This window comes from Pocillopora verrucosa, chromosome 11 (genome assembly GCF_036669915.1).
Source record: "Pocillopora verrucosa isolate sample1 chromosome 11, ASM3666991v2, whole genome shotgun sequence".
NCBI classification, from domain to species: domain Eukaryota; kingdom Metazoa; phylum Cnidaria; class Anthozoa; order Scleractinia; family Pocilloporidae; genus Pocillopora; species Pocillopora verrucosa.
In genome coordinates, this window is record NC_089322.1 from 15,353,649 (window position 1) to 15,364,785 (window position 11,137).

The 11,137-nt window shown below is 38.2% G+C and overlaps 2 protein-coding genes and 1 long non-coding RNA gene across 4 annotated transcripts; 2 read left to right on the forward strand and 1 right to left on the reverse strand.

Annotated features, from left to right (window-relative positions):
- LOC136276795 (uncharacterized) lies at positions 1-6,420 on the forward strand. The gene is made up of 3 exons (XM_066158580.1): positions 1-140; positions 239-571; positions 4,929-6,420. Exons 1-3 carry the CDS (start codon positions 38-40, stop codon positions 5,636-5,638), a joined length of 1,146 nt encoding a protein of 381 aa, XP_066014677.1. The 5' UTR covers positions 1-37; the 3' UTR covers positions 5,639-6,420.
- Positions 2,137-4,013, reverse strand: LOC131780021 (uncharacterized). Its single transcript, XR_010719170.1, has 4 exons — positions 3,440-4,013; positions 2,960-3,127; positions 2,605-2,646; positions 2,137-2,328 (listed from the first exon to the last, which is right to left on the reverse strand). It is a non-coding gene; the product is annotated as an uncharacterized lncRNA (long non-coding RNA).
- Positions 6,421-8,167: 1,747 nt separating the features above from the next.
- LOC131789909 (uncharacterized) lies at positions 8,168-10,834 on the forward strand. Of its 2 annotated transcripts, none has more exons than XM_066158542.1 (3): positions 8,168-8,309; positions 9,132-9,434; positions 9,729-10,834. In XM_066158542.1, the coding sequence occupies exons 1-3, from the start codon at positions 8,204-8,206 to the stop codon at positions 10,367-10,369; spliced, it is 1,050 nt and encodes a 349-aa protein (XP_066014639.1). In that variant the 5' UTR covers positions 8,168-8,203; the 3' UTR covers positions 10,370-10,834. The 2 variants fall into 2 exon arrangements, with proteins under 2 accessions (XP_066014639.1, XP_066014640.1); XM_066158543.1 differs by having other exon boundaries at positions 9,144-9,434.
- Positions 10,835-11,137: the final 303 nt, after the last annotated feature.

The window sequence follows — 11,137 nt, forward strand, 5'->3', positions numbered from 1 at the left end:
AAGACTAAACCTTGCCTGACTTGGCTTTACGGCCGAGATGGACGCCATAATTGTAAAGAGTTTGCTCTTCCTGCTAATATTTGGACTGGTAGAGTCTAACGTGGTGGAAGGGGGCCCACACCCGATGAAACACAAAACCGGTTAGATACAAGATACATTTTCTATAGACTCCAAGAACTTCGAAACTAGCAAAAATAGAGTAAGGACCTTTCTATAATAATTTTTTTAACATCTTTAGGTACGAGGGACGGTCGGTTTCTCATTGGGAACAGCTTAAAGGCACACGATGTACCAGGATTGCGTAAAAGTGTCCAAAATGATTGCGAGAACACTCACGTCGAAGAGTTCTTTCCTAGTGGGACACTGCCAGTGGGTTTACGTGAGAACCAAGAAAGAATGGTCTTCATTTGCCAACAGAAAAATAGAAAGAAATTCAGCCTGGAAAAAGAAACCTTCTACACATCGCTTTTCGATCAAGGTCGGGGAATTCCGGTATATTCAGCCTACAAACTCACATCAGACAACACGAATTATGAACGGAGATGTCGCCCAACATGGCAAGAAAACGAAGGTATACTGAAAAATAAATAACAAATACCAAATGAGGGGGGAGGGCTCCATTCAACTTCCAACCCTTGTACCACGATTAGGTCTCAATTAGCTTGCGCTCTACAGGTTGAGATATAGGAAGCACCGAGAGGCTGAGGGTCACAGAGTCATCAGTGTCTTAGAGCTACTGTTAAGTGTTTTTACCCTCTCTAAATAAAGCCTATTATTATTAGAGGCAATGCAACAAATTAGTGGCGTATTAACATTAATAGCTTATATATTGTAGTTACAGATTATGACCATCTTCTCATTGTAGTTGTATATGCCTGTGCGCGCTTAATTTACTTCATCTACCATGCACTGTAAAATTAAAAGAGTTGATTTGGCCCCAAAAATGGGGCCAAAACGAGTGAGTCCAGTTTGGCACTCGCTTAGGGTCAATTCGGCCCCATTGAAATGGGGCTGTTTTTGGCACCAATTTTGGGGCCGAATTGACCCTGTTGTAGGGGCCAAATCGGACCATGTGAAGGGTAAATTTGAAAAATACAGGGGCCACTTTGAAATTTATAGGGGCCAAAACAGCCCCCGAAATTTCAGCCCTCTCACAAATGGCCCCTTTAAAAAGAGCCAATTCAGCTCCAATGTGGGCCACTTCAGAAGTAGAGGGCTCTTTCCTCTCCATGCTGATTTTCCCCCTTACATTCAAATAATGAAAATACACCACATACTTTATCTTTCAAACACTCATTTATTAGGTTCTAGATATTGTTTATGTAAAAACCTTTTACGCTACCTGATTTTACAGTTATTACAAATCTTAATTGTGGTATAAAACAGACAAACTTTGAAACATCATGTGAAAGAATATAACATACATACATATTTAACATTAATTCAACCATTTTCTAAAATAGATCTCTTCCCTAAATCAGTATACTTCTTAACAGTGCAAGCATTGCAAGAAATTACACCCAAGAGACACTTGTGAGTAAAGCTTCCCTTTTCAATGACTTAGCAAATGTGGTAATGTAAAGCAGCTTATAATTAAGACTGATTTAAAGTACAGAAAATTATCAAAATCAGACAGAGGCAACAAATGGTCCAGTTCCTGCACAAGAATATAGATCTTGTTTGATTTGTGCATATGAAAAACAAAGAGCCTTAGAGCAGCAAAGAGTATTCTTCCAGTGGATGTGAGAATACATGCACTCATATTGCTACTTTAGATATTATCAAAATATAAACTATCAGCAAGTACTACCACAGGCATTTGCCAAGTCATTGAAAATAGAGGAAACAGTGACAAGAGTCTGCCTGTGCCCAATTTCAAGCAATGCTTGCTCTAAAAAAAGTCAAAATTGCCTTTGACCGATTGTAAGAAAATATAAATGAGCCAAGTAACCCAATGAGAGCATCAAGAATCTTTTCTTGTGAGAAGTGACAAAATTACACTTCCTTCTGTTACTATATTCAGGTGATTGATGTATTGAAGATCTCCAACAATTAAAATTTGTGATTATTTTGCAATTTTTTAGTTTAAGGCAAGAGATTCAGCACCACAAAATTGTCTCTCTTCACTGCAAGCAGAAGAGGTGAAGCAATAGATTTTTTAGACCATACCAATCCATTCAGTTTCCAAGTCAACTTAGTCTAGTATCCTGCTAACCATACAAGGATACTCTGCAATAATTTTTTTTTTGCAATCCACTGTTGCTCAGAGTACTTTAGGCTGCTGATGAGATATCCCTTCTGGGTATCCAACTCTACTGAGGCAGAGAACTGTACAAAAAAACAAACAAATGATCAAATTAATTTGTTGTTGGAGAACAGTAAATTTTTGCAACTACAAAGTTGCAAAATATTTGTAAGCAAACTGTGCATAAGAAGTAAAAACACAATAATGGTGATCATCAATGATGTATTTTCACCAAACTGTATATGTACTTATCACGAAAAGAAATCATACCTCTATGCACTTCAGTTTTAGTTCAGTATTCATGAATAAATAAGGATTGCTTGTAGACTTAAAAAACAAAACAAAGAAAAGTTTCTTACCCTCGATGGTAGTTGGAATTTTGAAAGCCATTCAGGAGGAACCTGTAGGTAAATATTTGTTTTCAAAAAAATTAAACTGTCTGATAACATCCTATCAATTCACTAATTTTTCAATTTACCAGATTTAAAAATTGGGTTTACTTTGTTTTATGCATGGTGCAAGTAAATACATATCTAATATATTTCAATAAAAATAAAGCAAATCTCGCCATTTTTGTAGGTGCAATCCCGGAGATTTGTCATCTTTAACTGACCAACTGGCACCTTGTATGTTTTCCTTTAGGATATAATCGAAAGAAAGTAATCGATAATGTACTCTTCACCATCCTGCTAAGTTTAATATACAAGAACTTACTTAGACAGTGCTCAGTTCTGTCGCCTCGTCCGTAAAACAGAGATCCTTGGGCGATTTACCCTTTTCTTTCGGTGCCAATGTGACCTTTAAATTTTCATAATCGCTGATGTTATCTGAATCATCTATCGACGTTTGAACGGTCTTACTCGAAGGACTTGATTCTGCACGCTGAAAGAGTGAGAGCCAAAAAATCAGCTTAAGTGGATGCAAACAAAGACATAGACATAAAAATATCAGTTCATCTTTTCAAGAAAAAGATTAAGAATTCAGAGTGAGAGATCCTAAAATCAGAGAATCTTGAAATAAGTTAAATCCATCTTGTGCAAATGCAGTATTCGAACTGTAACCGTCTCTATCTCTCGGCGCCAAAATTTGATCACATGACTTTTGTTGCGAAACCGCTGAGACTCAACAAGACTCGGGAGAAGAGGCGAAGCATTCATGCGTCAAATTCTCTGGTGGGAAAATTAATTATCGTACCGACGAAGAACTCGTGTCATCTCTAGGTTCAGCGTTCACTGCAATCAATTTCTTGAGCTTTGGACGCTCTTTTATAATAGGGATGTAGTGCCTTGGTACGTCTGCATCTTGGGCGATGGCAAGGAGATCTTGGCCATCGCAACCGTCTTTTTCTGCAAGATAAGATACGAACAAAGATCAATGGAGCGGTCAAGTTTGTGAATGTAAAGTTGCAGTAAAATACGTTGTTAAGAAATTTCTTTTGCCTACCTTTCCTTTCTTAAATCTCATTCCATGCGACTGTAGCCAAGAAACAGCCTCTTCAGTGACGAATTCGCTGCTATAATTCATTATTGTGTCCGACGCACGTGGTCTAGGTTCGACTAATGCCATTACAGGCAGCTCACGCTCACGTCTCGAGAAAAAGCCAACGATTAATTCGTTGTGTGACTCGGTGTTCAGTTACGAGAGGAACCGTTGAAAATTTGAACACTTTATAAGGAATAGTATAGGGAACGAAATATGGTCGAAAAAAGAAAATTATTTTTATATTTTCTTTTTTTTTCAAAAATTGCACCTCGTTGGGGCCAAATTGTTCAATCCTACTTGGCTCTTGGAAGGGCCAAATTGAAAAAAAGTTCCAAAGTAGAATTCATAGGGGCCAATTCAGATTTTGGAAGGGTCGAAATGGTACCTGTCCCGCCCGTTTTGGCTCAAATAGTCCAAAACGAACCTTGATGGGCCAAACTGGCCCTCGAGAAATTGGGGCCAATTTGGCTTTTGGGGTCAATTTGGCTCTTTTCATTTTACAGTGTGGTACCTGATTAACCATTGATCCATCTTGCTACACTTGATTGTAAGTAACACAAACCGCTTTGCTATAAATAATTGACCAAGCCTAAATATGCAAAATAAGACCTAAAATGTGACAAAAAGAAACCTACGAGATAAGACTAATTTGAAAAAGCTACAAGAACACGAAAACTAAACGAAGCAAACACAATTACGTGATCTTGGGCTTTGATCTCATGTCGTGTTTTCCATGCTGCAAACTTGTTTCGCCACGGGACTCTCAGGTAATCTCGTCCTATTACACATAGAATAACCACATGCACAATGAGTACAGGTGATAATTCCTCCACTACACTTTCCCTGATAGAAAGCTAATAATCAGCAATTAAGCAAGCCTTAATCTATCTAGAATTGTGGATCTTGAATTTGATGAAAATGGCTTGATGGTGACGATGATGATGATGGCAGATGATTTATTTGAAACAAACTCTATTGTTAACTTATGAAAACTGAACGCAACTAGAATATAGCGGAAATTTGATTCCTGTGATTTTTTGATCTTCACCAAAAGTGAACAATTTTCACAAAGTTGAGCTCAACCGACAGAGGAGCCTTCAGTGATGAAACAAAGAAGTTTTCATTTTAAATTTATTCAACCCCATTTAATATTATAGTAAATAGAGGGTATTGAATTAACCACCTTTTCTCCCTTTTAAAGGTATTAGGAACCAGGTAGGAAAAGACACATACCCACCGGCACCTTGGCAAAGAGGCCACTTGGCCCCAGCACACACTTTATCAAGTGACAAAGTGGCCTTTCGTTCTACTTTTAGATACACGAACGCCTTTCCCCAGCGTCCATCTTTTAATGCTGGTGAATGGTCCAAGTTTGAGAAAAGAATACGAAAGTATGCAGAAGTGTGCACTAAAGATGACAAAGGAGTGCTCTATCTTTTAAGTGGAACTGCATTTATTGATGTTGATGCTCATATCGAGATGGATAAAAATGGAAAGGTTATAGTAAGCAGCGACAATCATATAGAAAAGCTGCCTGGGGAAGGTGATAACGATGAAATATATGTTCCTAAGTCAGTTTGGACTGCCGGATGCTGTGTCGGTACTTCTTCTCCAAATCATGCTATAGAAAGTTTTGCAGTGATCGGTAACAATGTCAAAGAACGAAATAAAATGCATACGCAACAAATTTCTGTTAAAATCCTCCAAAAGATTCTTGAGCAAGACCAGTTCAGAGGTAAAGAAGTCCTTCTATATCCTAATAATCCACGCTGTGTAGAGAACAACTTGGAAAAGCTACCCGAGTATGTTAAAGGAGATCCAAAGGAAGAAGAAGAAGAAGAAGAAGAAGAAGAAGAAGAAGAGAAAGAAGAAAAGGAAGAGAGGGAGGAAAATAAGATGGAGGAAGATTAATATTTCGCATCTAAAGAATTTGAACACAGAAACGTGATTGTTCAACAATGATTGGACAATATTGGCCCTCAGTCGTTTTTATACTGCCACGACCTAGGCCAATATTCCCCTGTGCGACCCTCACATTCGGTCAGTAAGAAGTTAATATTAACCGAACCTGGGATAAATAATTGTTTCGGTATAATTATTCAAGTCATTTAATTAAGAAAATATATTCCATTTTATCCTTTTTCTTTGCATCTAATTTGCCGCGCATCACAGGAAAGATACATTAAGCCTGGCGTTTAGATCACATGATAGATCAGGAGATTGTACGTGCGGAATTGAAACAACTAAAGGCTTTTCCTGTTCTACGAGAAAACATTTTAAACGCAGGCTTTCGATGTCAAACTATAGTTCAGCTATAGTTGAATTTACCCGTAAAAGTTTGAGGATCCATGCTATTCTCATTTGCGCGATTTGATCAAACAGAGATGTGACGCAATCTTCATCCAACTGAGCTATTTAAGTTGCCACTCAAAAGCGACTCTGGCTGAGGTAGCGCAAAAAAAAGCAAAAGGCACGAAGCAATGTGCTGCTTTGTAACCTCTAAGACTCGTTGAGACTAGTAGAGACTAGTTGACCCACAAGAACCCTCGACTTGTGGTGAGAGGGTCTGGTTACGAGACATTTGTAATTATAATGCAGTCTCTTTGATGTACCATGCAGGCCCAAGACAATTCTTCTTCCTTTATAGTTGTGGTTTTCACTGTTATCTTTTAATCAAGCGTTAGCTTCCAGGATTCCAGTGATTAAACTATTTCAAGATGTAAAAGATGGAAAGTGTGTAAGAGCCTTATGGGGGATCAAGTAACTTTTATCGTCTCACAATCAAAATTCTCCCCTCTTCCCAACCTCCACCCTACCTCCCCCCAGCCCCCCTTCCCCTTAACTCGTCGTAAGCCACAACTGATTACCGGTCCTTTAGTCAGAAGTAATGGCCTCAAGTAAATTCTTCAAATTTTTTAACCGCAAACAGGTGCACTTGACCCATAGGTCTCGGGTTAGTCTTTGTCTCGAAACCTGTTTTCGTGAAGGCTTCTTTCCTTTTTTGTAAGAAAACTTTTTCTTTAGGATGGAAGGGCCTATTAGAGGGCTTATGGTTTACTCAATGTTTTTTCCTTTTTATGAAATTGACAATTACTGCGGGTCACAGACTACCCAAAGATACTAAACGTAAGCTATACGATTCTAAGCACTGCTCTGAGCAAACCATTTTTACAGATATCGTATCATTACACGCAAAAGGCTCAGGGCAGCTCTGAACGCATCAAAATGCTCTGGTATTGCCCTTCTAATTGCAGTGTGCCCAAAGCGCTATCTATACAATGGTACCCGCTGCAATTTTAACAAGGTATCAGCTAATGTCAGTTACTCTAATTCAATCTCCTGTGCAAAACGATTTTGAGATAATTTTCAAGGTTTAAACTGGGCTAGTCACCCCGGACAATGTCTGCGTTATCAGTACAGTATCTTTCTAGCAAGATGGGAGAGTTGTCGTATCGGTCATATGTGGAATGTGAAATGTGGTAATTTTGTATTATTAACTGGGTTGGTAACTAAAATTGGCCACCGTAGAGAGTTTAAAAGCTGACGTTTCGAGCGTTAGTCCTTCGTTCATCGCTCTAACGAAGGGCTTAAGCTCGAAAGGTCAGCTTCTAAACTCTATACGGTGGCCAATTTACGTTATCAACTCAGTTAATAGTACTAAATTACTCTGCTATACTCTCCCACCTACGCAGTAGCCCTCTTTGTCTATGTGTGAAATGTGGTTGTACACTTCATTGTATTAATATATCTTGTTTCCGAATGAGGTAATCAGAATTTTTTGGGTCTTGAAACAAGGCATTCCAAAATCTTCTAATGAAAAAATTCCATTTTTTTAAAACAACAGCTACAAAAAAAATTTGTTAGTTGTAGGTGAAATTTGGTAGTTATACTGTCAGTAAGTTTTGCAAGAAGTGAATTTTATGTTTATCTGCTTCATTAAGGTTCTTTAAACGGGTACTTCATTTAAAATTTTAGACCTGTAGTTCAAACTCTATTCAGTCGTATTTAGAGTTATCAACAGAATTTGTACTCTCGGCGCCTTCGTACCTTTTTTTAAACTATTTTTTTTCTTAAGGGAAAAGTTGGATCGTTTGTTTCTCTGAAATAGTTTTGTCCACTCACTAGGTTCTGTCGAAACAATGTTTAAAAAAAGCTTTCAAATATATTGAACATTTTCAAAAACTTGACAATTTGAAGCTCTTTGAAAGGTCTTTATGGTGGTTTTCAATAGTTAAGAACTGATTTAAAATTACACAAAGGAGAAAACAAGCTTTAATTTATGAGAAATAAAAGCACTCAATTAGCTTCACAATACCAGCTATATTGAGACTTTGGCTGTGCTATTGGACGATCCGTTCAACCTGCAAACTTACATGAGGACGTTGTAGCCATAAAATACTTGTTAAAGCCAGGTGTTTCCCATTCGTTTTAGGCAGTTGATGAAGGTTCCTATATTCGCCTGCTGACTCTGATGCTATGATGGAGGTATTCCACGTGAAGATTTTACACGTCCTGCTAATCTTAGGACTCATGGCGGCTGATGTCGTAAATGGTAACCCCTTACAAAGGAAACTGAAAAAGGGTAAGAAAAGCAACTGCTCACGTCTAAAAACTGAAATCGCATAAAAGATGGAAGGCTAATTGAAATAATAGGAACAATAAAGCCCAGATTGAAGAAAGGTAAACCTTACCTTTATATCGTTGACTTGCTGTTCTTGTCTTTTATCGCAGTGGAATTTATCACCATTTTTTACGGTCTTTTTGCAACCATATCCGCCAGAAATCAACTTCTTGTGTAAAAGAACTACCCATTGTTCCCTTGTTATAACAGTCATCAGAGTCTTCTATTTCGTTCTCCTCCGAATTATCAAATGTAGATCATAGCGTAAAATAATTTCAGCACAGATTTAAGTTTTCGGTGAGTGGTCTTTGTGTGAGATAGTGTCAGCAAAAATTGAATTTTCCAGTGGATGGTCCCAGTGTAGGGAACTTTTTTAGGTGAATAAAACTCTTGATTGAAATGATTTTCTTTTCCTGAAGAGAAATAAGTCAAGAAAAATGTTCAAAAACTCGCCATGGGGCTCTTTGAATATTAAAGTCTGTGCGATAGATAGGTCCTTCGCTATGTAGTTTTATTTGCATTAGATGTTCGTTAAAAACTAGTACGCATGTAACACTTTTCAGCACAATATCATGAAATATCTCAAGAATGATTTGGATTTTCTCTGTCTGCAGACAAGCCTGTGGGCGAGTTTGTATATCAGGAAAACTGACATACAAGTGACAGGTGGGATGATCCATGAAATACCACGATTACGGTGTTAGATAACTTATTTACTCGCATAGGCAAAACCAGAGGATCTTGAGAGCAGATTTCATTTTGAATGTTTCTTTTGTTTTTTAGTTTTTCCACCAGGTAACAGGCAAGATATCACAGGGAACCGAAAAACTGTTTACCCTGGCAATGGGGACGAATGCTACAGAAAAAACTTTGCGGGAAATCAACCACCAGAAGGTTTGCGAGATCCAATGAATTTCAAAATAAGATACATCTGTCAAAAAGATTATCGAGAAGAAGATGATGGAACCCACTATGGCACAATGTTCGACAAACAATTTGGAATTCCAGTATACTCGGCTTACACTCTCACGGAAGATAACGTGGACTTTAAAGAATGGACACGCCCAAAATGGAGACAAACCGAAGGTATTTATCCAAGCTTCCGATAGCAAGTTAATTTTATTATAAAGGAATTGTTTTAACCCTAGCTCTAAGCTAAAAATCGGTTTAGTTTTGTTTTGAGTAGATGGTGTAGTTTCGTGTAGCTTCTGATTTTTTTGTACTTGCTGTAGATTGCCGTTTTCGGTCTCCTTGGTGTGATTCTGGTGTATTTTGATGTAGTTTGGCGGAGTTTGGTTTAGACGGCATCCACAACAGCAATATTTATATTCTCAACATTAATAGTGGATGTATTTGACATAATTCAGTTTCCTTTTTAAGGCATTGAGGAACAAGGAAGCGACGAGGTCTATCCCAGCCTACCATTTCACCGAGGGCACTTGGCACCCGCTTATACTTTATCAGATACCGGCCATAGTGGTGCCGGCTTTCGATCCACTTTCGTCTACACGAATGCAGTGCCACAGCGACCGGCGCTTAATAGTGGTCAGTGGTCTCAGTATGAGAAAAGGATACGTGACTATGCAGTAAATCATTGTACTAAGAATGATGGAACTTTATATCTCTTGACTGGAAGCTCATTTTTGCGTTGGAATCCAGATACCGAACATTTTAAGGCCAAAAAGCCAAGCAAAGCGCTTAAACTGGCTAACACAGATCTTCCTGAATTCCCTGCCATAACAGTTCCCAGTTCTCTGTGGACTGCCGGCTGCTGTGTCAGAGGTGGTACTGCCGTGGGGAATTTTGCAGTGTTTGGAAACAACGCAGAAGATCCAAGGAAGCTGTATACTAGTGAACTGCTCATGTCTACTTTGCAAGAGGCATTAACAACGGATAAAGCGAGAGGCGAAACAGAGGATGAAGTCAAATTGTTTCCAGCATTCCCGGGTTGTATGAATGATGCCAACCATGTTCAACTTGGAGGAATCAAACGGAGAAGAGTGAACAATAACATTGTATGACATCGTATGACAACGAGAGCTGCGTCGCTGATGATCGGCCAATTTAGATAAAACAACCTGTATGAAAGGAATAAACGATGGTTAAAGTAAATCCCTTACTTAATGGTTTAACATAAAATGCGAGTGAACATTTTGCTGAATTATATACATATCTATGGCTTATCCCGGAGTTTTTAAAGCTCGCAAACTCCAAACGATAAAATGACGTTAATCAAGAGATAGAGGGTGTCTCCGATTTCTCTTCACTTCTTTTTAGAGGACCACTTGTGAGGGACTGGGAATAGCAAATCACTTCTCTGGACTTAGTGAATGAATTCAATCTAGTTTGCCAAACAATTTTGTCAAGTTTAACCTGTCTTATGTTATTTCTTCTCTTTTTCATGAATTTTTACGACGTTGTACAACTCGTGATCAGAAATTGTATTTCGCGCGCTCTGACGGTTACACACACACAATAATAAATCAAGCTAACATGTCAATTTGAGCGAAAAACATTGGTTTAAATGCATGACTAAAGAACAACACTTCTGTCCTATCATCAGCTTAATAAAAAATTCCTGTGATTAAGAGTGCAACTGAAAGAACAGCAGTCGAATAAATTTCCCATAACAACATTTCCACTGAAAGTTATTAAGCATTACAAAATCGGCCACTTAAATTTTTGTCATATTTTTCAAGCGCTTTTTTTGAAGAAATATCGGTGAATTCTCGGAATTTTCTGAATCTCTTCTACAGGTAATTGTTTCTTTCTAAGTAAGCATCCATAGC